Source organism: Trichomycterus rosablanca, chromosome 1 (genome assembly GCF_030014385.1).
Source record: "Trichomycterus rosablanca isolate fTriRos1 chromosome 1, fTriRos1.hap1, whole genome shotgun sequence".
Lineage (NCBI taxonomy): Eukaryota > Metazoa > Chordata > Actinopteri > Siluriformes > Trichomycteridae > Trichomycterus > Trichomycterus rosablanca.
Window position 1 is genome coordinate 33,914,993 of NC_085988.1, and position 26,948 is coordinate 33,941,940.

Below are 26,948 nucleotides of genomic sequence, written 5' to 3' on the forward strand. Positions count from 1 at the left end.
TTACATTCACGCTCCTCTTAGACAAAGTTCTGAAAAGGCAAATCTTTAGTGCAGAACTGAGGGAAAGTTCTTGTGAAACCAGACCAACTTCCACCAATACACTGCCCTTAACTTCATATCTACAACCCTGTACACATGCAGGACACACTGTTGAATACAAACCGAACACTTCACACATCACCACAACTCTTTCTGATTGTAGCATTAGTAAATAAAAGTGTCCACAGTCTTTTTCTATTTATTTGTTTTTTATTTATATATCCATATATACATTTTCTCCCTTTTTCTCTTAATCTTACGCTGCTGGGGATCCCGATTGCGTTCAAGGAGGGAATATTTTGCCTGCTCCACGCCCCTTTCCGATGTGTGCGCAGTCCTACAACCTCTTATTTTTCTCCCGTGCTTCAGTGGATTCGTACATGTGGCTGATCCACTTCTGCACAGGCACCTTTACCTGCTACCCAGGGTCCTTGCATAGCATATTAAAAACCCTTCATCATAGTTCCCTTATGCACTTATGTAACTCCAGAAAGTTAGAAGCCAATCCGCCTACTAGAATGTTTAAGGGTCAAAGCAAGCTGATTTTCCATAGAAAACTGACAAAGCTAGAGGAAGAATAAGCAGGATTCCACATAGACCTGATCTGGTGAACTGCTTTCATTGGTGGGTTAGCGCACAGTGAAAAAAACAGCAAATACAGCCAAAAAACATTCTTTCTGTGCTCTCAGTTTGAGCGCACTACTTAGAGACCTTTGCTTAGGAGAATCCTGCAGATTGTATACCTTAACCACTTTTTCATAGTTTCGCTCGACTGAGACACAGCTAAATACCCCATAGTCCTGTCCGCTAACAGCAGGTATAAGATATAAACAGTCGAACTGGGACTTCTGGCAGGGTTGGCTTATTCCATTGTGTATCCAGCTGTAGATGGCGTGGTGGGACTCCATGGGGCAGGTAAGGTAAAAGGGGAGACTCTCAGGCACAGTAAGTTTTATTGGTAAGTGGGATTCAGAAGGTGTTTGCCGCTTAAGTCTTCTTGGAGCTGTGGTAAAAAGATATATAATATAGGATTAAAGCCATATTCCTCAAACACAGTATATACCGATCAGCCATAACATTAAAACCACCTCCTTGTTTCTACACTCACTGTCTTTTTTATTAGCTCCACCATATAAAAGCACTTTGAAGTAATACAATTACTGACTGTAGTCCATCTATTTCTCTATGCACTTTTTTAGACTGCTTTTACCCTGTTCTTCAATGGTAAATTTAAATTACTTACAGTTGTGCTGTGTACAGCAGATTTGTAAATCAGATCAGTAAATGTAGGATCAACACTGATTAGTGACAGTAATAATTATAACCTAGGGCAGATGGAATGCCTTTATTCAACATATATACATATAGACGTGTATGATACAATGATATAATTATTCCGCATATCCCAGCTTGTTTGGAAGAGCGCAGGGTCAGCCATTGTGCGATGCCCCTTGAGCTGAGAGGGCTCTGGACCTTGCACAAGGATCCAAGAGTGGCTGCATGGCATCTTTTTTTGATAGCCCAAAGCTCTACACACTAGGCTACCACTGTCTCTGTTGACAGAACAGCTATAATAATCTTATGAATATAGTGTAAAGCTATAGTGACTTATGAGGAGAAAAATGTGCAAAATCATACCTGGATTTGGAGCACATATTTTTGGATCACCAGTGGAAAGATTTTGAATCCCACCTCTGCAGGTGAAAACGATACACCATCATTTAGTTTATATTATTATTTTGGTTAAAAAAAAAAAAAGTTTAAAATGGCAGTTTTAATGGTGATAAAGTTCAGACATACTCAATTTGTGAGGTGCAACCATTTTCAGTCCAAGCACAGTATGGATCTCGAGCAAGGACACAGTCCTGACAGGAGGCATTATAGTCTTGACATCTTGCCAGGTCTAACACAGACATTTGTCCAGGGTATCCAACGAACAGTTTCCTCTGGGGAGGTCACACTCATGGGTAATATTCACAGATGCATTTTGCAATGTGCAATGTGCAATGCAATGAATTTCTGCATTGATTTATTTGTAACATGATGCTGTTATGCTAACACTGCATTGTGCATTTCTGTCAAAACATTCAACATTTCTTTAAAAAAACACCATGGAACAGGTTGTCCTACTATAAACACCACTCGATTCAGTGTTTTTATTACTCCAGACACAGAGAATTACGATCTTAGCAGGACATCCACCACAGTGGACAGACCTTTTTCACTGTGCAATAAAAAGCTTTTGTAGCCCTTTTCTCACTTTAGGCAGTTCTGTACAGTTATTAATGCAAAGTTTCTCTGAAATGTAACGTGTTTAGAGTTTATATGGTTTATATGGTTTATATGAACAGATGTTTCCTAAAAAGAACTTTGAATGTCTTTTTAAGGCTGGAATTTCACAACCCACAGCTTAAATGTTATTTTATTGGATGAACATGACTTTTTTACAAGACATAAGCCTATTTTTTTTATTTAAAAAATTATTCATAAGATATGAATCATGTGTCTAACAAGGACATATAAAGTGTAATTGTTTATGTGGTAAAACATTACACTTTTTGTGTATAATAAAAACCATGTAATTTCAAAGGGTTTTTGCATCAATGTAGAACAATAATACTGTACATTTAATGATACATATATTTCATACAAAATAATAATTGTTGCTTTACCTGATTTGAGTCCAGTTTCATAGACTGAATGGGAGCTGAGCCTTTGCAAAGACTTGTCTCAGAAATGATGAAAGCTTTGAAATCATGCTCCAAAATCTTAAGGATCAGACCATTATCTGCAAGTACACACACACACACAAACATCATTTTATGACTGTAGGATGAGGCTGGTGTCACAGGTTGACTAGGGACTCATAACAGAGGTGCCAGTTATACTCCTGCACCTGCAATATTAAAGAGATGAACCCAACCCGTGCAGAAAATGCTTTGAAGAGTAGTTTAAAGAAAATTGCACTTTCATCAATATGCATGCAATACACCTATTAAACATAAGACCTTTATGTCTCATGTCATCTTCAGGGTCTTTTTTAATATTTGCAAAACTTTAGCTTAAACACTCTCAGTGTAACTGTCAATAACATAACCCCAAGTCATTGTGGCTGCCTGTAAATGTATTTATTTGTTTTATTTATTAGGATTTTAACATCATGTTTTACACATTTTGGTTGCATTCATGACAGAAACGGTAGTTACTCGTTACACAAGATTCATCAAGTTAAATGTCAAACACAGTCATGGACAATTTTGTATCTCCAATTCACCTCACTAGCATGTCTTTGCATTGTAGGAGGAAACCGGAGCTCCCAGAGAAAAGCCATGCAGTTTGTTTGTTTGTTTATTATGATTTTAACGTCATGTTTTACACTTTGGTTACATTCATGACAGGAACGGTAGTTACTCATTACACAAGATTCATCAGTTCACAAGGTTATATCGAACACTGTCATGGACAATTTTGTATCTCCAATTCACCTCACTTGCATGTCTTTGGACTGTGGGAGGAAATCGGAGAACCCGGACAGAAAGGACCCTGACCACCTCACCTGGGGATCGGACCCAGGTGCTGTTTGGCGACAGTACTACTGAGCCACCGTGTCACCCTGGCTGCCTGTAAATAGAAGACTTTTATATTCATATAAAAGCAAAAACATAAAAGCAATTTTTTCAAAACATTTCAAAATACAACTGTTATGCTGCCATTAAACATCAAAAATGTATTTGTTGTTCTTAAAGAATTAGGTGTTGCAAAGATGCAAGAACTGAAGAAGTCAGGAAGGGTGCCAATGTGACAGAAAGCCTCTTGAACTCAACCATCACTAGTTCATATCTAAAGGCAATTATTCATGCAACCTGCTGACATGATTTTAGAGGGAGTAACCAAGTTACCTTGGAGACACCCACACAGCACAGACACATGGATAACTCCCATTTCCCATCAGTTCAAGTGCCAAGGGAGGTCTGACTAAATTCTGACTGGTCAACATTAAGCAACATTAGGTCTGACTAAATACTGACTGGTCAACATTAGGCAAGGCAAGGCAAGTTTATTTGTATAATGTAACATTATTGGCAGGCTTGACTGAATCTCTTTAATGACACTTAATGAGTTTTTTTGAGATAGATGTAAGACTATTATTTTTATGTGTCCACACTTTGTGGTTTAGGCATAGATAGTACACATTAACCGTGCAACCAGCTTTTACCAAACAGGGAAGATGGACCTTATTCGCTTAATGTGTTTCTAAATTACTTGTTAAGCTAAGTACCACAAAGGAACAGTTGGAAAAGTGATTAGAAGAGAGACCTTTAAGTTATTTATGCAGTAGTCAAGATAATGAAGAGCAAGTTGTTAGGAATTTGGCAAGCCCTGATCTCAACCCCTTTAATCACTTGGGGGATGAATTGAAACTATTTGTGAGCCAGGCCTTTTCAGCCACAAATGCTTTTGAGACTGATTGGGCACAAAAGCCACAGACAAAAATGTAAATCAAGCCTGTTATAGTCAAAGAGGGTGGATATTATTGTGCATGTTTTTGTAATGGAAAGTCCAACAAGCTCATAGTTTATTATGTACAGTAAATTATATAATAATGTGTAAAGCTAATATGCATACCTGTTGCAAGCAGCACCACATTGTACATTTTATCATCTGCAGCCTGGACTCTATCCACTGCGATTTTTGTGTAATTGTTATTGCTGATGATGAAAGGAGCACGTTTCTGTATGGGGTAAATCCAGTCAGTCATCTCTGGATGCTCTTTAATTACTCGGATTGTTTGGCCTGGCAAAGATCTACTATCACTCACACACTGCAAAATACAAAATTCAGTTATTTTATAAAAGCAAGCCTAAAAACTTAGAAACATTGTAATGACCCCATAGATACTCCAACTGGTAAATGCTTAACCTAAAATCTATTTCTATACTATACTGAACGATCACTGGATTATGATCACTGGCATATGATCACTGATAAAGTGCCCCCAACTGGTGGTTACGTCACAATCTGCTCTCATAAAGTATAAGGTGTTGACCGGTCCACTCCAGAGCAAAAGGCAACATTTACCAGCTATGGGTAAACAAAGCAACTCAAGCAACTTTGACCGCAGGCAGATATACCACAGTATCATGGGTGTACCAAGAGTGGAGGAACCATCAACAAACATCCAGCCGAAGGTCACACAGCGGCTAGCCATGTGTGGTTGATCCAAGAGGCAATGACATGCCACAGTGAAACTGCTCACCCACAAGTACAACAGTGGGCAAGCGCAACCAATTTCAGCCATGATAATGCAACATACCCTGTGTCGACTGGGGTACAACAGCTGTAGACCAACACGTGCACCACTGCTGACAACCCCTCATCACAACCAACGCCTCGCATGAGCCAAATAAACCGTCAATGCACCATGGACACATAGAACACTGTGGTCTGGAGTGACGAGTCCCATTTCCTGTTTACACACTCCATTGTACGAGTCTGCATCTGGTGGAAACCGCATGAAGCTGCATCTGGTTGAAACATTGAAAAGCTACAGGCCGGTGGTGGTGGTGTGATGGTCTGAGGGTTCTCTTGGTACGCCCTAGGACTGTTAGTCATCATACCACAATCTTTGAATGGTGAATGCCCCAGGGACCTGTGCGATTGTGCAACAGGACAATGCCCGGAAAGGTTGAACAATTAATTCTCCACACTGCCTTGGCTCCCAAACTTGCCTGACTGCAGGCGAGGTTTCTTAAAGAACTGCAGTTGCTTATCAAATTTGGCAACATTTAGTGGAATCCATTCTTCTATCTACATGTGCAATGTTTACTGTACCACTGGCTGCTAAACAAACCACAATATTACTGATCCAGTTAACACAAAGTTAAGAGTCTGAGGATTACACTTTACAGTTGCCATTGAGTGCCAGTTTTGACCTGCCTAACAAGGCCTACCAATTTACTGGAAAGGTGTCCAAACTTTGCACATGCTACAATCACCATTTCTTTTTTCTATTTGTACGATAATAAAATATATACTCTCAGCCATAACATTAAAACCACCTTCTTGTTTCTACACTCACTGTCCATTTTATCAGCTCCACTTACTTTATAGAAGCACTTTGAAGTTGTACAATTATTGACTGTAGTCCATCTATTTCTCTACATACTTTTTTAGCCTGCTTTCACCCTGTTCTTCAATGGTCAGGACCCCCACAGGACCACAACACAGTAGGTATTATTTAGGTGGTGGATGATTCTCAGCACTGCAATGACACTGACATGGTGGTGGTGTGTTGTGCTGGTATGAGTGGATCAGACACAGCAGCGCTGTTTCCACTCACTGTCCACTCTATTAGACACTCCTACCTAGTTGGTCCACCTTGTAGATGTAAAGTCAGAGACGATCACTCATCTATTGCTGCTGTTTGATCTTCCAAACCTTCATCAGTGGTCACAGGACGCTGCCCACAGGGCACTGTTGGCTGGATATTTTTGGTTGGTGGACTATTCTCAGTCCAGCAGTGTCAGTGAGGTGTTTAAAAACTTCATCAGCTTTGCTGTGTCGGATCCACTCATACCAGCACAACACACACTAACACACCACCACCATGTCATTGTCACTGCAGAGCTGAGAATGATCCACCACCCAAATAATACCTACTCTGCGGTGGTCCTGACCATTGAAGAACAGCATGAAAGGGGGCTAACAAAGCATGCAAAGAAACAGATGGACTACAGTCAGTAATTGTTGAACTACAAAGTGCTTCTATATGGTAAGTGGAGCTGGAGGTGGTTTTAATGTTATGCCTCATCGGTGTAAGTAGCACTGCATTAAAGGTTTTGTTTGATTGGCGCTGAAGAGACCGTGTTTACTTCTTTCAACAAAATTTGTAATTTGACAAGGGGTACCCACATTTTTGGATACAACTGTTCAAGCTGTAGTTAAATAAATAGTATTTCATGTAAAATAAGAACCATTTAAGATAGAAAATAGAAAATTATTATTAAGGGTTAATGGCTCTCGAGCAGAGGTGGAAAGTAACGAATTACATTTACTCACGTTACTGTAATTGAGTAGTTTTTTTGTGTACTTGTACTTTTTAAAGTAGATTATAAAACGGATAGTTCCGGTCCTAAAATCTGATTGGCTGAGCCGTTGTAAAATCCCCGATAAACGCACACCTAGGACCACCTCACATCATTCCATATTAATACACCACTGAATAGAAAAAGTTAATGTTATTTTCGCCCTCATGTTGCCTAGCAACACTGTTAATCGAGCTATTTTGCGTCGCGGAAGAACGCTTTATTGTAAGTTTATACACAATAAATACATTTCTGAATTAAACATTGTTGTATTTATTATATTTATGTTGACCGCCGTTTTATAAAAGCAATAAGCCACTCGAGACCGTGCATTACTGTTATGATTTTAGCACGGGGAAAGAAGTTTTAGGCGCTCCGCTTCGCGTCGTGCCAAAAACGTCATCCCCGTGCTGAAATCACAGTAATGCACGGCCTCTCGTGGCTTATTGCTTTATTTTACAACCTGTAATTTTACTTTTACTTAAGTATGTTTTGTATTAAGAATTGTAATTCACTACATTTTAAATAACATTTATTACTGAGTAAAAAAAAAAAAAAAAAAAAAAAGAAATTTACGAAATTGTTCTTTAGAGTAGGGCTTGCGAACTGAATCACTGAGTTAACATTATGTTTCATTATGATGTCGTGCATAAACAACTCCATAAATCGTTTCATTTGGTGAAGAGATGCAGATGTATAAACCAATCAGAGCTTTAGAATTCACATTCTGGGCGGAATTTCAATCTCTTTCTTCATTGGTTGTTGTATAAATGACAGTTTAGTGAATGATTCACCAATTTAAGCTTTTTATCAGGAAAGCCGAGAGAATAAATGATCTACAATAGTTTTCATTAGTTAGGTGGATAAAACAGTTGGGTATGGGTTTATATATTCTGGAAACATACATGATGGTCTTATATAAAGTGGATTATATCCCTAATGGAACAACACACGGATATACAGTAGATCAGGTGAGCAGATAAGTGGTTATGATTTTCTGCTGCTGTGTGACTGATCTGGGTCGCGGTTCTGCTGTTTATGGTACGCTTTCATTTTGCAATGATAGCAAAGCATTATGAAATATTTTTATAAATATTTTTTATGTTCATTTATTTGAAGTAAAACAGACAGCATAAATGTGATTGTGAGATTCTGCTGGTTTGTTTTTGATTTTGATCATGTTCCTATGACGGGGTAAGACCAGTTAAATTTTTTATAAGTGCAACCCTAACTGCCTACCCCACCCCCAGGGTCCCGCTCAGGTAAACACCCGACATCCCACCAAACACCCCCCCACCCTATGCCTGCCACCAACCCACCAGCCCAGGGTGTTCCTTTATTTCCAGTTCTGAAAGTTGGCAACCCTAGTTGGCACTATTGACCTGAATCAAGTTAGTTAGCGTCAAGTCCAACAAGCTATAAAAAAATGCTAACGTTATACAGCAATTTATCAAGGATAAACAGAAATAATGCTGTTTTGAATTGATAACAGCAGTTGCAGTCTGTTTGGTGTGTAGAGGTTAAATCCACACATGAACTGCTAATATGCTGCATGGCTGGTGAGCTGTGTGTCGTCTGCTGTATCATTAATCTATCAACTTCTGTTGGAAAATTATATCCCTTCTTTTGTTAAAAAAGTAACGTTTACTCTGAGTACATTTTAAATGAGTTACTTGAGTAGATTTTTAGACTAGTAATTTTACCTGTACTAAGTAAAAAATCATCAGAGTAATAGTACTTTTACAATATTTTAGTACTCTTTCCACCTCTGCTCTCGAGCATCACAACATTTATTAAAACTTCAAAGCAGCACAACACATTTAGTTCTTTTCACCACAGGCAGTCTCTCACATCCTCAGTCTCTCTAAACCCGTGTACCTGTACTCTGCTCTATATTTTAAGCTATACACACAATGTAAGGGGGCATCTGATCGGAGTCGGATCGTGTTTCCCACTTATGTTATTTATTATTTATAATTTCAGTGCAGTGCAATATTTCTCCTGTCTCGTTCAAAAATAATTGTAAATAAGTGTGTACTGGGTGGGAGTAGTACCTAATTTCATTGTTTCTTTGTATTATATTACAATAAAAGCATTGTTTTATTCTAATAGGTAATCTACTCCTATATTTCTACTAACTACTATTTTTGGGGTATTCTGTATTTTTTGGGTTACTTGTACTTTTATCTGCACTGTTTGTACAGAGTGTTCTGTATACTTGGTTTCTCTTGTATTATTTGCACTGCTGTATAATATGTTTAACAAATCCACACCAAGACCAAATCCTATTAAACTGGATATTCTGATTTATGCAGCTCTAGTGCAAACATCCCATCTTTACTGATATGGCAGCTTTTGGAACAGGCCTTGGCTATGCAAGTAACAATTCTGAAATGGAAAGCATTTCCTATGATTAGAAATGCTATTGTGCACCAATCTGTGCCTTGTCTAAACTTGGCTATAAATAATACCTTATTTGTTGGGAAAAGGAAATTGTTATTTATAAATGCAAGCCATACCTTCAACTATAAAGAATGAAGAGCAATTATGAGACTGGAAAATAGGGGAAGGAGAACTCTGAAAATATTGGGCTGAGGTTCATGCTTCCTCTTTGTGCTGGTCAGTCACCCCCAACATCATTTATTTATTTATTGCCGGACTCTTGAGCTCTTAAGTTCGAATCTCACCACTCCTATCAGCCAGCCGGGCACCTACACAGGCTATGATTGGCTATGTCTGACTGGCTGAGGAAGGGCAGGCCAAAGGGAAAAGAAGCAGTTGGCAACTGCACACGTGTCAGAGGGTACAACTGCATAATTAGATACAACTAAAGAAAAAAATGCATAAATAGAATTACAAATACAGTACACTTTCCTAATTAAATGCTAAAGTTGGTCAAAGTGAGTCCTCACCAGCAAAAATGTTACACAAACCCATGCACATTGTTTTCTATGTATGGTCATTTTGGGGCGTAATTTGGAATTCAATTATATGACTCAATTTTATGCACTGGTGCTCACTTGATTACATCATGTTCTGATAGACTGATACCAGTACAAACAGAGCCACCCAAAGTCTAAAATTAAAAAAGGAGAGAATAAATGATTTGGAAGTTCTTACAGTTCCAGGCCTTGGATTGGGAATGTTTTCATTGTAGCCCTTAAAGTTAGATTTCTCAAAGATGTCATCCAGATCAGATAAGGAATAAATGCAGACAGCGGTGGCATTCCTGTGAAAAGTTTCTGTCAGAATAAACTGTACACTATAGTGTATATATTGTATAATTAACTACACATTCCAAATTGTAATAAAATAACATTAAAAGTATTACAATTATAATATATAACAAATAAAAACTTAATATTTGCTTTTCCATGGAATCAAGGTTTTTGTTATAATAATTAACTACTGTTGCAAATAATTAATCAACAGTGAATTATCCTTACCAGCTGCTTGAAAACAGAGCATAGACAACAGAGTCCCTCCAATTCTCTGAATGCAGTACAAAAACATCCCGTAGGCGGTTAAAGTACAATGGCTCCCCAGGGATTGAACAAACTAGACGTGCCTTCAGAAAAGAAGTCCAAATATGCTGCAAATAATTTTTGGGCCCACCTTTATCAACCTGCAAAGAGACACATCTGCAAAGGTGAGAACGAACCGTGATCTGTTCTGCTCCAGATGCAAAAACTATTCTAATAGAATACCCTTATTTGTCATATATACATATACAGGTGTACAGTACAATACAATTCTTTCTTTACATATCCCAGCTTGTTTGGAAGCTGGGGTCAGAGCGCAGGGTCAGCCATAATATGGCGCCTCTGAAATCGAGAGGGTTAAGGGCCTTTTTCGAGGGGCAACAGTGGCTACATGGCAGAGCTGGGATTTGAACTCCCAACATTTCAATTGATAGCCCAAAACTTTACCCACTAGGCTACTACTGTCCAAGTTTATCTAAAAACCTAAGCCAAGTTCATCTGAAAACATACTATGCATCACTAAAAAGTATTAAATAAACATGCTATCCATGCTGTGTCTAAGAAACACAGTTTTAAAGGAATACATCACCCAAAAAGCTAACTGTGCTTTAACGAATGAATTAACATAACTATATATTTCTCTAGTTGATAATTTCGTGATACAGCCTATGCTATAAAACAGCATCTTACAAAGCATAACCTTATTTATGTAGACACACTACACTAACTAATGGTTTTAGCAACTTCAGTCACAAACAATGCTATTAGGTAGAAGCCAGATCTACCGGAGGAAACCCACGCAGACACGGGGAGAACATGCAAACTCCACACAGAAAGGACCTGGACAGCACCACCCGGGGATCAAACCCGGGACCTTCTTGCTGTGAGGCGACAGTGCTACCCACCTAGCCACTGTGCCGCCCTCATAGTTAAAGATATTAAAAATGTTCTTAGTTAAAGGTAAAAATATTATGCTTTTAGCTGTTTGTTTAGTGGTTGTGGCTTAATCCTTTTATGCAGTGGAATTTACAAGTGCTTGAGAAAGCATGTCAAACCACATCAAGGGTTCATGAACTACTAGGGGTTTATACTTTATATTGCAGGAGGGTCATTACACTAGAAATTATAGTGGCACTAAATAAATAAATTATTATCAACAATAAAATAGAATGAATTAAAATGTAATTGAGCATAAATGTTTATTGTGACCATGTAAATAAAAATGTCATGTGATTATTGATATGTGATATGTATTTATTGCTTAGAGCAGGTTTTCAACCTCTGGGGCCTGTACCTGTCCAGGGGGACGTGACATTATTAGATTTTTTACTTCTAAAACTAAAGCAATTAATTTTTCACCCACAAGACATATTTGATTAGTCTGATGAACATGCACGTATAATGTTATCCAGTTCAGTCTGAAAAAAGGACCGCTGGCTAGCAAAACTTAAAATGTGTGTGTGTGTGTGTGTGTGTGTGTGTGTCTTTAGGAGACACATATAGTGGGAGATGCTCTGTTCACAATATTGCTGTAAGTGATTCAGGAGTCCATTCGTATGAAGCGAAGCGTGTGAACGTTCTGAGTTTCTCTCCTCAGACATTTCTCTGTTTTTACTGTTATTAATGAATGATGCGGTTTTAAATAGACACCAACTACTGGAACATTTTGTATGACTTGCTTTCCCTACTGGTCGGAGGCTTAAGTGAACTGGCTATTACCACAGAGCGGTTGCCAAGTCAGACTCGTTCTGCCCGTGAAGCTAAAAGTGATCTCACCTGAGTTTTCTGTAAGTCAAAGCAGAGTATCCTGAACTAGCGAACTAGCAACTGATGTACTTTTGCCTCTGCTTGGCTCTGTGAAGTAACATTTCCTGCTCTCATCTACTTACAGCGTATGTATGTGCACAACGTTAATTATATTATTTTATATTATAGTATAATATTATTATATTGTTTATATTATTTTAGCTTGTCAAGCAACAAAAGCCAAATAGATGGGGCCGTATTAGGGTATTGCGGGCCGCAAGTTCAAGGTCAGCACACCGAAGGGGGCACAAGGTTGAAAGGTTGAAAACCCGTGGCTTAGAGGTATTTACTAGTGTAGATTAGAGGTACCCTAGTTAAGCCATTTTTGAATATTTTTGTAAATGAACAGAAGCATTAAGTAGCAAAGCTTAAAAGCAGCACAAGCTTCATAAATACACCAAGCATTAAATTGCTTGGAGCTGCTTATTAGCCATGTAATAAAATATTTTTTAAAAACTAACAATGATATTAAAACAATGTGTTTCAATTTTTTTCTATTACCTTCTTATTCATTTAAGAGGTACTTGAGGCCACCAAGTAAGAAGTTTTAAGAAGTTCAGTTGACAAAGGTTGGGAACCCCTGACCTAGAGAACTATGTGTGGTTTATTAGCTGTGTTTGGTTCCAAAATGTAGAATAAAGACTTCCTAGATGAGCAGAGGCTGCTATAATTATAGTTATTATACTGCCCATGGATCTTGAGGTTATATTATATTATATTAAATTGTGCAGTCTCTGCAAACCTTTGGCCATACTAGCAATTTGAGCCTGCTCTTAATAAATAGCAAACATTACAATACTGCACCTTGCATATTCTTGCAACTCTTGAGATCCAAGGGTCAGCCTCAGGGCTGCTGTCCGAGTTTTTCTCTCGAAACAGAACATATATTTTTTCATTTGTGGGGTCATCATATCTTCTTGCTACAAAGGCTGAGATGAAGGTTGGCTCTGAAAGTAAACAGAATGATGAGATAGTCATTTATAGCAAAATTCTGGTCATTGCTTTTAATGTGCTTTGGATTTCCTGTTCAAAACTAAATCAGCTTTCACTTCTGCTAGACTAATTATTCCACTAATTAGCTGGCATTTTTAAAGCTGCATGTAAGGCAGAAATAAAAGTAGGAGATGCAAATAAGCATTAACAAGAAGGACTCGACTCAGCAATTTGATGCTGCAAATGTTAACTATTACTCAGCTTTAAGTAGGCGCTCTTAGGAAGTGTGCTTAAGTAGATTTGTGACCTCTTAATGGATAAAACTGGATAATAAAATGGATGAAAAGCTTTATTTTTTATGAAGATTTAAAACATCATTTATTTTTGTGGCATGACCTAACCTTAGTGTTTTTGAATAACATCTACTCTAATGTTGTGCTCATAATAGCAGTGCTAGTTTGACTACTTCCTATTAAACTTTAAACAGCCTATGAAGCTCTGTACAGAGCTCGAAATATATTTTTACATGTCAGGTATGTTATTTTAAGCTGCTGAAATGCAGATGTTACTGGCCAAAGCAAGATTTGCATCGACACAAATCTTCCATGCAAAACAAAGCTATTTATCCATATTGATCAGATGTATGGTTGAAAAAGATCCCAACAACTCTGGCTGTTTTGGCAGTTGGATTAAATAATGAAGAATGGAAAATCACCCCATAATTCATTATTCCAGCCTCAAAACATTAGCCAGAAGGTGACATCTTAGCCTCAATTTGTGCATCATCGAATCAGGAAACATACATCAAAGCTGCTTTTAAAATGGCTCTACCAATAGCCAGGCTATACCAATATACTATATACCAATATATTATAAATGGCTATACCAATAGCCAGGGACAGTGGCAGCCTAGTGGGTAGAGCCTTGGGCTATCAAATGCAAGGTTGAAAGTTCAAATCCCAGCTCTGCCACGCAGCCACTGTTGGGTCCTTGAGCAAGGCCCTTAACCCTCTCTGCTCCAGGGGCAGCATTTGATGGCTGACCCTGTGCTCTGACCTCAGCTTCCAAACAAGCTGGGATACGGGAAGACAGAACTACATTGTACTGTACGTCTGTATATGTATAAATGACAAATAAAGGCATTCTATTCTAGCCAAGCTAAATCTTCAGTGTATCATTTGTGTTATGTCTAGAAATGTATTTGTAATGTTTTAGTACATACCTATTATCCATGGATCATGCATCCACACTTGGATTTGTTTACCAGCTTTTCTACGGAACTGCAGTGAAGACCCATCCTTGTAAAGTGGAGCTGCAGCATAGAGCTCCCCATCTGAAAAGAAAATACATAAAGAAGAGAACCTTGGGTCATATTTCTTCAACAAATTACTAATGTTAATCTTACACATACAAATAAACATCCAGTGTCCTGCACAAAATAACTGAGCATAGTAAATAGACTTTACTAGCTAGAGCAATAGATTCTCAAACAGTGGTGCACAAACCTTTTAATAGTCCCTGGTCCATTCTAAACAAGACACTAGGCCAGTGACCAAACCTGGAATCATATATAACGTTCTTAATATGCAAGTCTTAAAAGGGGACACATTTACATATGTGATATTATGGACAATTTGTATTAGTTGGGTGTACAGTATTATACTCGCAAAAAAACATCTTTAAAAATGTGATGTTTTACAGGGTTAAATTCAGCAAATAAACAGTAATTGTGCACTAAAATGTTTCTTTATAGGATGTTTTAAAATAGCATTTAGTCAGTGTCTCAAGCTTGTTTTTGAATTTGTGGTGTGATCATTTCCATTACTTATGAACATGTGTCACAACCATCTGTAATGCTGGGAGGAAGCTTAGAGGCAGACACAGATGTTTTAGACAGGGTTTATTTATAGACACAGTACACAAGCACATAGAATAACAGAAACTAAGCTAAGGCTATACTACACAGATGTTAATTGCACAAAGCTAAACTAAACTCAGGTATAACAAGGATCAGTAGACTGATCTATACACACTAGGAACTAGAACAAACAGGAATGCTAACTAGGGTGCTAATTGCTACACTAGGCTATCTCTACACATGGAGTAAGTTAAAAACATGAACAGACAGTTCTAAAGAAAGTAACAAGGACCAGATGGTACCTACAGGTACAGACTAACTAGTAAACAGAGTTACAAGAGCGCAAGCTCACAGGACTAACAAATAACAGAGCCAAGCTACCAGAACCAGAACTATGACCTGCTACAACAGACTATATACAAAGCTCTACTCAATACTTTATTTACACAACAACCAAACAGGAAGGTTACCAACACATGGGTGTATATACAATGAATGATAATGAGCTTACAAGGATCAGCTAGACTGTTTGCTGCAGGAGCGAATCACAGAGAGGAGGCAGAGACTAGAGGGGCATGTCATCATAGCTAACACAAGTGAACGGTATTTCTTGGTGCAGCAGATATAAGCACTGTAATAATTTTACTCTGTTTGCAGTTTTAGAAAACAATGCCTGCATTTTCTTTTTTAAGGTTAAGGTCAGTCACTAACATTTAGCTTAGGACAACTAAAAGGAACCCTTAAGCCTGATAGAGCATGACTTTATAAAACACATTTGTGAGTGGTGCTAGGTTTCACTTAGTTTTCTATCAAATAACAGTTTGCATTTATAACCGTCACCCCTTTGCTTAAAAAAAAGTAAAAGATAAAGGGCGAGCTGCATTCTACTCTAATAAGGACAATCAATACTTTATCCTTGTAATGTAAAATGTAAATCTCTGGCTACCCATTTCCAGGATTTTAGGATTATCCAAGCATTAAAGTACCACTGTAGGTTCAGACGTACACAAGCACCACCTAAGTAACATCCTACATATCAGCAGGTAAACAGTGTACGCTGAACATTAAATATTAAACCCACATTGTTAAAAACATTGAGACCAAATGCTTTTATAAAGCAGTTTTGGACATTGGTAGCATAGTGGGTACATTTACACTTTTGGCATTTAGCAGATGCTTTTTATCCAAAGCGACTTACAGTACTGTGACAGTATATCGTCTAAGCAATTGAGGGTTAAGGGGGGCACAACAGTGGCAACCTGGCAGTAGTGAGGCTTGAACCAGCGACCTTTCAATTACTAGTCCAGTACCTAGTAACCACTAGGCTACAACTGCCCTATAAAAGCTTTGGGCTTTCAATTGGAAGACTACTGGTTCAGATCAGGGCTCTGCTATGCAGCCATATTTGGGCCCTTGAGCAAGGTCCTTAACCCTGTCTGCTCCAGGGGCCCTGCATTCTGATCCCAGCTTCCAAACAAGCTGGAATATGCTGAAAAATCTGCGGAAAAAGCTTTGTACTGTATGTGTATATATGACAAAATAAAGGCATTCTTCCTAATATGTATGCCTCAATTAAAACTAGGTTAATCAAACAAGCCATACAATCATTTACATTGTCCTCCTTAAAACCCTAAATACATTTTACAAGGCAATGTCATGTTTAAACATGAACCAACGTAGTAGTTATCCGGAAATTGCACTAGGTCTCGGGTTAGCTGAATCATTATTAAACATAATGGCAACCATAAAGTAAATGTAGGTGTGTACAGTGGACTTATATTACATACCTACAACAAGAGACAAAGAGTTCTGTGAGTATGTATAAGGAGAGATGCCACTGCCATCTGTACTATCCCCTACTGTCCTTGATTGATTGTTTTCTATGTGAGGCTGTTAAAAAATACAAAAAAATAGTTAAAAGAAAAGTCACAAAGAGCACAATATTATAACAGCACATAAGAAATAGCGGCTTAAATAGCTTAGGTTTAGAAATTGTACCCTAACAGGAGCATGAAGATACTAGATAAAACTTGGAAAAGCATTTTAAATAGAAATTTATTCTAACAAACAGTACAAATGATTATTATGAATCTGCTAGAGGTGACTTTGCACACATATAAAAAAGCTAGTAAAAATGGTTCTACTTTGCATGTTTCTCCAGCTTAATTAAGTTTTTTTTATTACAAATCATAAAATTCACCCTTTTTACTAAGTAGCACTGTGACAGTGGAAAATATGGCATCAGAATAAGGTGAACGTGTCAGAAGTCAATTAGTAAGTGCTTCAAGAGTCAAATTCTCACTAAACTGAACATTTCAAAGAAGGCAGTACACAGCACTCTAAAATGCTTTGCCAAAACCGAATCATTTGTATTTTAACCAAGATCAAGCAGACCAAAAGTGACCACCCCATCAGAGGGCCAATACATAACCTTTGTTAACTATAAGACGAACAGCTTCTACACAGAAACTGAATGTGCTGAATAAGGAGTGAGCAACTACAATAAGCAGAAAATAAGCAAAAGTTTCAACCTTCACTTATGTTGTTATGCTGATTATATAATTGTAAAGAAAAACATGCACAATAGAAGCACTAGTAGAGAGTCACTAGAGGTCTTAGACTTTAGACACCCACTGTATGCATAACATACCAAATTCCAACACGCTGGCTGTTCTCCATTCGTTCCACAAACCAAAATGGAATTCTGGAACTCTTCAATAACTGTAACCACATTTTCACAAGAGCTCTGAAATATTAAAAAACACACGCTTAACTGGTGCCCACACTGGGTCATAAATCAAAATAACAGGCCTATAAACATGCTGTAATTAACAAGCTCCTGGTTTACACATTTATGCATGCACTGGTTATTTAGACAGTGGTGCTATTTTTGAAAATGTAACTGTCTTTCCTTTGTAGGTTGTTTCTGTTATTGCATATTGTCACAGTAAAGGATACAAACAAAAAATAATACAAATAAAATGAGCTTTTACTTTGTTAAAATTATAATTATTTAAGACACTAAATCGTCCAACAATTGTATTACTTAAAAGACTTCTTAGCTGGATAACTGGCTGCACCACTCTTCTTCAGAACTTCTAAATAAAGGCACTTTTTGTGTAACACATAGAATATGGTAACACTATAAACATTATGTTTAGTTGGTGTCACATTAGCCTTTCTAACAAGTTTCATTCTAGTTCAGTCACTAAATTTAGATGGTTGGCCACACCAAGAATATGTAGCTATTGTTACACATATTCTGCACTTCTTTACGATGAACTGAACTAAGCTTTGAGGTACATCTTTAATATAAGTATGTAGCTTTTTTGTCATACACTGTTAACTGTATTACTTTTAAATAAGTAATATACGACCTATCACCAATGACTTTTAACCAGATTTTTTGGTCATATTCGCTTTAGACTGAACAATACCACTATTAGGTTTGCAATGTACTATTTTCATATGCAGACACTATGAACCAAGAAAAGTATATAACTTGTTTAAACTTTATGTCCCAAATTATGTGGACACCCCTCATAATTGTCAAAATGGTATGCTTCACATATGCACATTGCTAACAGATATAAAAATTCTATTACATAAAAAATGATATCTCTTCAGTTTTGTGGCAAAAGTTTAGTGAATATCCTTTCTTGTTCCGGCATGAATGTGCTCCTGTGCACAAGACAAGGTCCATACAGACACAGTTCAACTCTGTTGGCCTGCACAGGGCACTGACCACAACCTCACTAAACATCTTTGAAATTATTTGCAACCTTGTGTGTCTTTTTTTCTGTCCCTTATTATTGCCTTACAATGAGTCTATTGAATGAATGGGTACCAATTTCCAGACATACATAAAAATCTTGGGAAAAGCCTTAGAGTGTGATCGTTATAAAAGGGATGATAGGAAAACACTGTATTAATGCCATGGATTTGAAATGTTCAACAAGCTCATATTTTTGGCCATATAGTGTATTTTAAGGTCATAAGACGAATATTAATAATAGTACATGATTTCATTAACGGTTGCTAAATGTTTTTTAAAAAGGTGGACAAACATACCTCATGGCAAGCATCGCCTCTGTTAGTTGTCAGAGTATAGTTCTAGGGAAAATTAAAGATTTAGGTAATATGGCAATTACTGCATTTGTATCATATTACAATTGCATCAGTAAAATAGTTTCAGAACTGCACACAGTTAAAGCACAATGACTTTCAAAATAATTAACAAAAAAAGTATTGAGCACAAATTTAACCATTCAGCAAGAGATCATATAATATATACTTAACTGGTTAATTTACAGCGATAAACAACTAAACTTATATTAACTGAGGAGCTAGCTACTACTTTTTAGTAGTAAAGTGTTTGATAAGAACTAAAATGAATAGCTTAAACATTGCTAACACTGGCAGTTTTGCATGTGCTAGTTAATACATAATAGAATGAAGCTGACTGTGTTTAACATAGTGTAATACTTACGTTCAATACAACACCATCCTTAAGTTCTAGTACATAGTTTGTTCCACCCACATACAGGCGATCTGTTCCATTTTGATGAAAGAAGACTGTATGGCTTATATTTTTGCTATAAATAAGCTGGTCATTTTCTGTAAGAAAGAGAAAAAACATTGTTAATGCTTATTTATTATGTTATATAACAACTACAAGTCTAATGAATGTAATGCATTAAAGCAGTAATTCATTTATTTCCATCACTTGCTTTATCCTGGTCAGGATTGCAATGGGTCTTTTTTACAGGGAAACACTGGGCATAAGGCAGGAATACCCTGGACAGAGCACCGATGCATTGCAGAGCTTTGGCCATCCCCTTCTCAGACACAGCCTATCATATACACATAGTTGCCCAGCCAACTGACAGCACAGCTGAGATTTAAACCTGGATCTCAGTATTGCTAGTTTAGCGTAATAGACCGCTGCACAGGCCAAACACTGCATTAAAACTTTTTTAATTTACTAAGGCAATACTTGTTTTATCAGATCGAAAACTAAAGGTGTACAACAATAAAATATTTTTGGCAGCTTTATTTTTACTTCTTTTACTTTCCTAATGCAAACTGCTACTTTAAATCTATATAGATTAAAAGATACTTTGTCTGAAGCTGCACATACCTATAAAAAAAATATTTAACTTATTTTTGTGTTGGCTGAACTGAGTTTGGAGCACCACTAAATGTGTTAATCAGTGAATGAACTGGATGCAATGGATCCAGTAGGACAGTTGTAATTACTCATCATATAATTCAGAAATAAACAATGTATTCTAAGCTCAGAAAAAGTAAATGTTTTCATACATCCATAATAATAAATCAACTTGCTCTGTTCACCATAGAACACCATAAAATTGTGAATAGGGCACATTCATTTATTAGTTTTAAATTTTAAAAATAGTTAAATATATGAGGGGTGTGACAGAGTTCATGTAAACATTTTCCTTGTTGTATCAAGGTATACTAAGCAAAAGAGATCTATATGAAATGAAAGGGGGTATGATCCATTTCCTTAAACAGTCACAGTGAAATGCTAAAAAAAGCACCGTCAGTCAGCTGGTACTGAAGCACGTTGCACTACTCTGCAACCACATCTAAATCTATCGAATTCCTCGGCTGCTCCAATCAGGGGTCGCCGGCGGATCATGATCCGCATTATTGATTTGGCACAGTTTTTTATGCTGGATCCGGGCTTGAGACCGGCACTACAATGCACTGGTTTATATATCCTAGCGGCTAGGTACCTATAGGACAATTCAGTGTCTTCAATTAGCCTGACTGCATGTTTTTGTGCATGTCTGTGCCACCCTGCAACTAAATCTAAATATCAATCAGATAATCAACAAACACAACATTGGCACTGCAAGTCTAAGTAAATTACATTTATATTTCAAGCTATGTTCTGCCGCACTACCCACTTTGCAACTGTGTTGACCTGAGTGTTCCTGCTACTGAAGCATATTAATATATTAATAGAGACTCAGAGTGCAAACAAACCATCACTGCTTTACAATCAAATATAAAAAGCAATCATAATATCATTCATTCATTCATTCATTGTTTTAGCAACACCGTATCCTATTCCAGGTCGCGGTGGGTCCAATTCACTGGGCAAAAGGTAGGAAACACCCTGGAAGGACAGTGGGGAAACATCATCACTTAAACGTTTGGTGAAATCAAATGGCAGAAAAACTACAGTAGAACTCAGGGATATGTTTAATAGTGAAAGTAAGAGCATTTCACCACGCACAATGCGAAGGGAACTCAAGGGATTGGGACTAAACAGCTGTGTAGCCTTAAGAAAACCACTTGTCAGTGAGGCTAACCGGCAAAAATGGCTTCAATTTGCTAGGGAGCATAAAGATTGGACTCTGGAGCAATGGAAGAAGGTCATGTGGTCTGATGAGTCCAGATTTACCCTGTTCCAGAGTGATGGGTGCATCAGGGTAAGAAGAGAGGCGGCTGAAGTGATGTACCCATCATGCCTAGTGCCTACCGTACAAGCCTGTGGGGGCAGTGCTATGACCTGGGGTTGCTGCAGTTGGTCAGGTCTAGGTTCAGCAACGTTATGTGCCCAAAGAATGAGGTCAGCTGACTACCTGAATATACTGAACCACCAGGTTATTCCATCAATTTTTTCCTCCCTGATGGCACAGGCATATTCCAAGATGACAATGCCAGGATTCATCGAGCTCAAATTGTGAAAGAGTGGTTCAGGGAGCATGAGACATCATTTTCACACATGGATTGGCCACCACAGAGTCCAGACCTAAACCCCATTGAGAATCTTTGAGATGTGCTGGAGAAGACTTTGTGCAGTGGTCCAAAGCTCCCATCATCAATACAAGATCTTGGGGAAAAATTAATGCCACTCTGGACAGAAATAAATGTTGTGACATTGCAGAAGCTTGTAGAAACGATGCCACAGCGAATGCGTGCCGTAATCAAAGCTAAAGGCTAAATATTAGAGTGTGTGACCTTTTTTTTGGCCAGGCAGTGTATATTTAAAACATTGGCACTGCAAATCGTACTGGGCGTAAAATAGGGGTAGGCAGAGTATCTCCTTACTGTCAGAGATACAGAGCAGAGATACATGCTGACGTAGCTAAGACTCAGCTCCCCTTGAAAAATGCAGACACAGAAACACGTGGCTGCCCAAATAGGAAAGACTGTTGTGAGAGGCGAACTTTCTCCTTTAGTGTAGGAAAAAGGTGAAATGTTTAAATCCAACATTTGCTGCCAGCAACTAAAAGCCAATGAGTAACCACTCCAGCCCCAATACCTAGTTCCCCTCATATATACCCCAAATACTTCCCTACTGTCCCATCACAAGTTTTACAATAACTGTTTATAATAACCCATTGATTCCCTTTATAATTGTTTTAATGTTTGTTATTTCACTTTTTTACTAATAATTTGGCAATATCGAACCATAAACAGTTATGCTAATGAAACTTGATTATTGAATGTAACATTAGAAGGGTAAACTTGAAACCTGGTATTGCCCTTCATCCAAAATTTAGGTCACCTGACACAGACAGTGCTGACAATGCAGCCAATAAAGCAATGCCCTGTTTAATTCAAAAGCAATACAACACTTGCACTGAATAACAGCCATGTTGTTCTCTGGTGCCTAAATAACATGGGATTGTTGAGAACACTGCAGCCTTAACAGTTTGTGCTTTTTTATCTGTTTTAGTCCACAATATTTAGCACTGTTGTTCTCTCTTAGACGGAGCTGGAGGTGGCAGAGATGATACTCAGTTTCTCAGTGGGAGTAAACAGGATGGACAAGATTAGAAATAGGTTAATTAAAAGGGCAGCATAGATACGATGTTGTGGAAAAAAGTGAGGGAGGGGAGATTAAGATTGTTTGGGTATTTGCAGAGGAGAGTTATATCAGGAGAAGGGTGCTGAAAACTGAGGAGGAGAGAAAGGCCATACAGATTGTTTATGTATGTGGTTAGGGAGGACATGCATGAATGTGGGAAGGAAAACAGCATTTACTGCCTACATTATCACCATTCATAAGACATGAACTAGGAAATCACCATCTCAGGCTAACATGGTGTTAACCTATAGTCTAACTTTCTAATAAATTATCTAATGGCATTACAAGTTTTAAACGATTCCGTTTGAGTATTTGAGAAAATCTAAATTTTCTCGCATTCATGAAAACTACATTTCCAGTATGCTTGACAGGTGGACTTAAAGCACAATGTCTAAGCAAATATTATCAAAACGTAATTTGGTGGTTATATTGGCACCAACCCAACTTTTTCCACACAAAACCCAATGTTATGTGGAGCTAAATGTAACATATTTGTATATATTTGGATGTAATGTGAAGTTGGTGCCAATCTATTCACAACTTTCTTTCCCACTTCAGTCAATTAGCTAAACACCCCAGTACTATACAGTTAACATTTTTGACTACAAAGTGGATTATATCCCTAATGGAACAACACACGGGTATAGATTTGGTTTTAATTTAAAGAAGAGAAACTCAGGTAAGCAGCGGTCATGATTTTATGCTACTGTGTGGTTGATTTGGGTCACGATGCTGCTGTTTAGAGTGTGCTTTCATTTTGCAATGATAGCAAAGCATTATCAAATATTTGACTTTTTCTGGATTTTTTGGATGCCCATTTATGGTGGCCTGCCATTGTACTTTGGTAAGTTTATATCAAATCGTATCGTATATCGCTACTTCTCAAAAAAGCATATCAACATATGAGTTTTTTTGTCATATCGCCCAGCCCTACATATACTTACTCATTTTTTTAAATAACTAAATTTATTATTATACAATACAATTTTACTGTAGGAATTCATAGCAATGGGATAACAAACTTGTTTAAAGTGTCTATTCAGATGTGTTAAAACAACTATTTTTAAGATCAATAAAAAAAAACAAATCAAATTGTTATCAAATGCCACCTGTACATTCCTGAAGAACACTGACTATAGTACTTATGTTGTGATTTCGGGACAATTTTACTGTGGGAATTTAAGAAATAGGATAACAAATTTGTGAAAAGTCTCTATCTGGTTGTTTACAGGCCAGTTTTTAAAGTCCAATATAATAATCAAATAAATTATCAAACCCATTCTTAGATGTAAATGGACCTAATATAGATGTATATAGTGCTAAATATTATACTAATGCTAAATGCATTTCGTTGCGGTGTACACTGAGCAATATATTTATCTTTATAAAACGGATAGTTCCGGTCCTAAAATCTGATTGGCTGAGCCGCGTTCGAAGCCGTTGTAAAATCCCCGATAATTGCACACCTATGACCACCTCACATCATTCCATATTAATACGCCACTGAAAAGAAAAAGTGAATGTTATGTTCGCCCTCATATTGCCTAGCAACACTGTTAAGAACTACCTGGGGTCGCGGAAGAATGCTTTTTGTAAGTGTTTTTGTAAATAAAAACATTTATAAATTGAACATTGTTGTATTTAATTATATTTTATGTTGACCGCCGTTTTATAAAAGCAATAAGCCACTCGAGACAGCGTGTTACTGCTATGATTTTATCACGGGGAAAGACGTTTTAGGCACTCCGTTTCGCGTCGTGCCAAAACAACCTTCCCCGTGAATCGCAGTAACGCATGATCTCTCGTGGCTTATTGCTTTAATCTATCTATCTATCTATCTATCTATCTATCTATCTATCTATCTATCTATCTATCTATCTATCTATCTATCTAATATTATATACAACGTTGAGAGGATGTTGTGTTATCGGGGTTTATTTATAAATCGACTGGTCAAATTAAAACAAATAAGCGCTTAAAATGTGTAGGTAAGACATCACACTAACGCTTTATTAGTGCGGAATGAGTCAAATTACAGAGAGAGTATACACTGCACCGGTTTCATAATAAATTAGCTTATTATTGACAAAACGATAATAAATAGCATACCTTGTCTTAACGTTAATCTGGGGATCTCCCAGGAACAAAAAATGGGTAAGAAACATGATCCAAAAACAAATGACCGGCAGAAAACAATCATTGTATTGCACTGCTTGGTAGAACACGCAGCTGCGGTACTGTAACGGCTCTTGTTTGAAATGAGGCGGTGCACTAGAGGCACTAATCATTATCACTACGCCTACATCATCCGGTCCAGACGACATCCGATCAGATAAGGTACACTGCGTAATATGCGACCTAAGTCCTACGTATGAAGCCTACATATGGTTCAGGTTTACTTGTCTGAAGACTCCAAACCCTTCTGCATTTTTAATTGTAATTATTATCGTAATAGGGCAGCACAGTGGGTAGCACTGTCACAAGCAATAAGGTCCTTGGTTCGATTCCCAGATTAAGTGGTCTGGGTCCTTGTAAAAAAGAAACATAAATTAGACATATAAGTTAAAAACATCCTACATGCCCCTCTAATTAACTCGTTCCTAATCTTGTTCATCCTTGTCGCTCCCCATGACAACTGCAGCATCTTAGTCTCTGCCACATCCGGCTCCCTCTCCTGCCTTGTTCTTAGTGCCATCACATTCAAGCTGTACAACAAACTTGAAATGAAATATAAAGTCAGTATGATTTACCGTTCCCTAAAATAATTTCATGTTACCATACTAGTCAAACAGCATTACACACAAACTACTTACTATAATGTTACCAAACATGTGATTTGTTTAAAAGTAATTAAAAAGTAAAAAATAAAACATTATAGTGCTAATGATAAATACATTCATTTTGTTATTATTTTTAGGTGCTATTATTAATAGCATAGCTAAAGTTACCCTTTATTTGACTCCTGTCTTAAGGTACAGGTAATGACATCATTGTGCTGCAAACATTTTTATTTATTTATTTAACCTTTATTATATAACCAGGCAAGTCATTAAGAACTGCTTCTTATTTACAATGGCGGCCTGGCAAAAGGCAAAGCCTCTTGAGAAACAATCATACAAACAAATTTACATAAGACATTGAAAACAAACAACGATGATCACAATACAACAACACATAGTCGAATCACCCAGCAACAGTATGAAAGAAGAATCAATTTGTCATACAGCTGCATGTATCTGATATCTGTAATTTGTTTTTTTAAAGTTGTCTTAGAAATAAATGTATCCAGCCTTAGAGTTTCTTGCAGTTTGTTCCAGTCTATGGCTGCAGCCACTTGAAGTATTGAAATATTGAAATGTTGAAATTTAGTCCATTTTGTCCACACACAACTTTGGCCTTTTACTGATTTTATCAGTTTATTGTTGATTCAATTTGATGATGTTTTACCACATTTACACCAGCCAAGATTGCAGAAATATGTTGTTCTGATGGTTAAACCAATGTAGAAGCATTGGAATGCAGAAGCTTACAAATAACACATTTTATAACATGCACTAGATCATGGTTTAATTAATACTTGTCCCCCCCCCCCCCCCCCCCCCCCCCCCACACACACACACAAAAAAAGAGGTAAAAACAACAGTATGGGGGTTGTTCTTACTCACTGTCTTAACCACTTATCCAATTAGAGTTGCGGGGTGCTATCCCAGCTTTTCAATGGGCACAAGGCACACAGAAACACCCTGGACGGGGTGCCAGTCCATTGCAGGGCAGACACACACACACACACACACACACACACATACACACATACACACACCCATTCACCTATAGGGCAATTCAGTGTCTCCAATTAACTTGACTGCATGTTTTTGGACTGTGGGAGGAAACCGGAG

The 26,948-nt window shown here is 37.5% G+C and overlaps 1 protein-coding gene across 4 annotated transcripts; it reads right to left on the minus strand.

Moving 5' to 3' along the window:
* Positions 1 to 229: 229 nt before the first annotated feature.
* On the minus strand, positions 230 to 25,290 carry sema7a (semaphorin 7A). 4 transcript variants are annotated; one of them, XM_062991699.1, is made up of 14 exons: positions 25,162 to 25,290; positions 19,693 to 19,820; positions 19,275 to 19,316; positions 17,854 to 17,949; positions 16,991 to 17,093; positions 14,568 to 14,678; positions 13,217 to 13,359; positions 10,571 to 10,749; positions 10,245 to 10,353; positions 4,666 to 4,861; positions 2,712 to 2,827; positions 1,840 to 1,985; positions 1,678 to 1,733; positions 230 to 1,042 (listed from the first exon to the last, which is right to left on the minus strand). In XM_062991699.1, exons 1-14 carry the CDS (start codon positions 25,250 to 25,252, stop codon positions 669 to 671), a joined length of 1,890 nt encoding a protein of 629 aa, XP_062847769.1. In that variant the 5' UTR covers positions 25,253 to 25,290; the 3' UTR covers positions 230 to 668. The 4 variants fall into 4 exon arrangements, with proteins under 4 accessions (XP_062847769.1, XP_062847776.1, XP_062847783.1 ...); XM_062991713.1 differs by having other exon boundaries at positions 979 to 1,592; XM_062991706.1 differs by lacking the exons at positions 10,245 to 10,353; positions 10,571 to 10,749.
* Positions 25,291 to 26,948: the final 1,658 nt, after the last annotated feature.

Bases quoted from the DNA above. Each gene is read 5' to 3' on its own strand.
- sema7a (XM_062991699.1), bottom strand. From the start codon at position 25,252: ATGATTGTTTTCTGCCGGTCATTTGTTTTTGGATCATGTTTCTTACCC. The intron at 10,750-13,216 runs GTGCAGTATTGT...GTCTCTTTGCAG, and splicing joins GAGTTGCAAGAATATGCAAG to GTTGATAAAGGTGGGCCCAA. The intron at 4,862-10,244 runs GTAAGAACTTCC...TGTATTTTGCAG, and splicing joins CCAATCCAAGGCCTGGAACT to TGTGTGAGTGATAGTAGATC.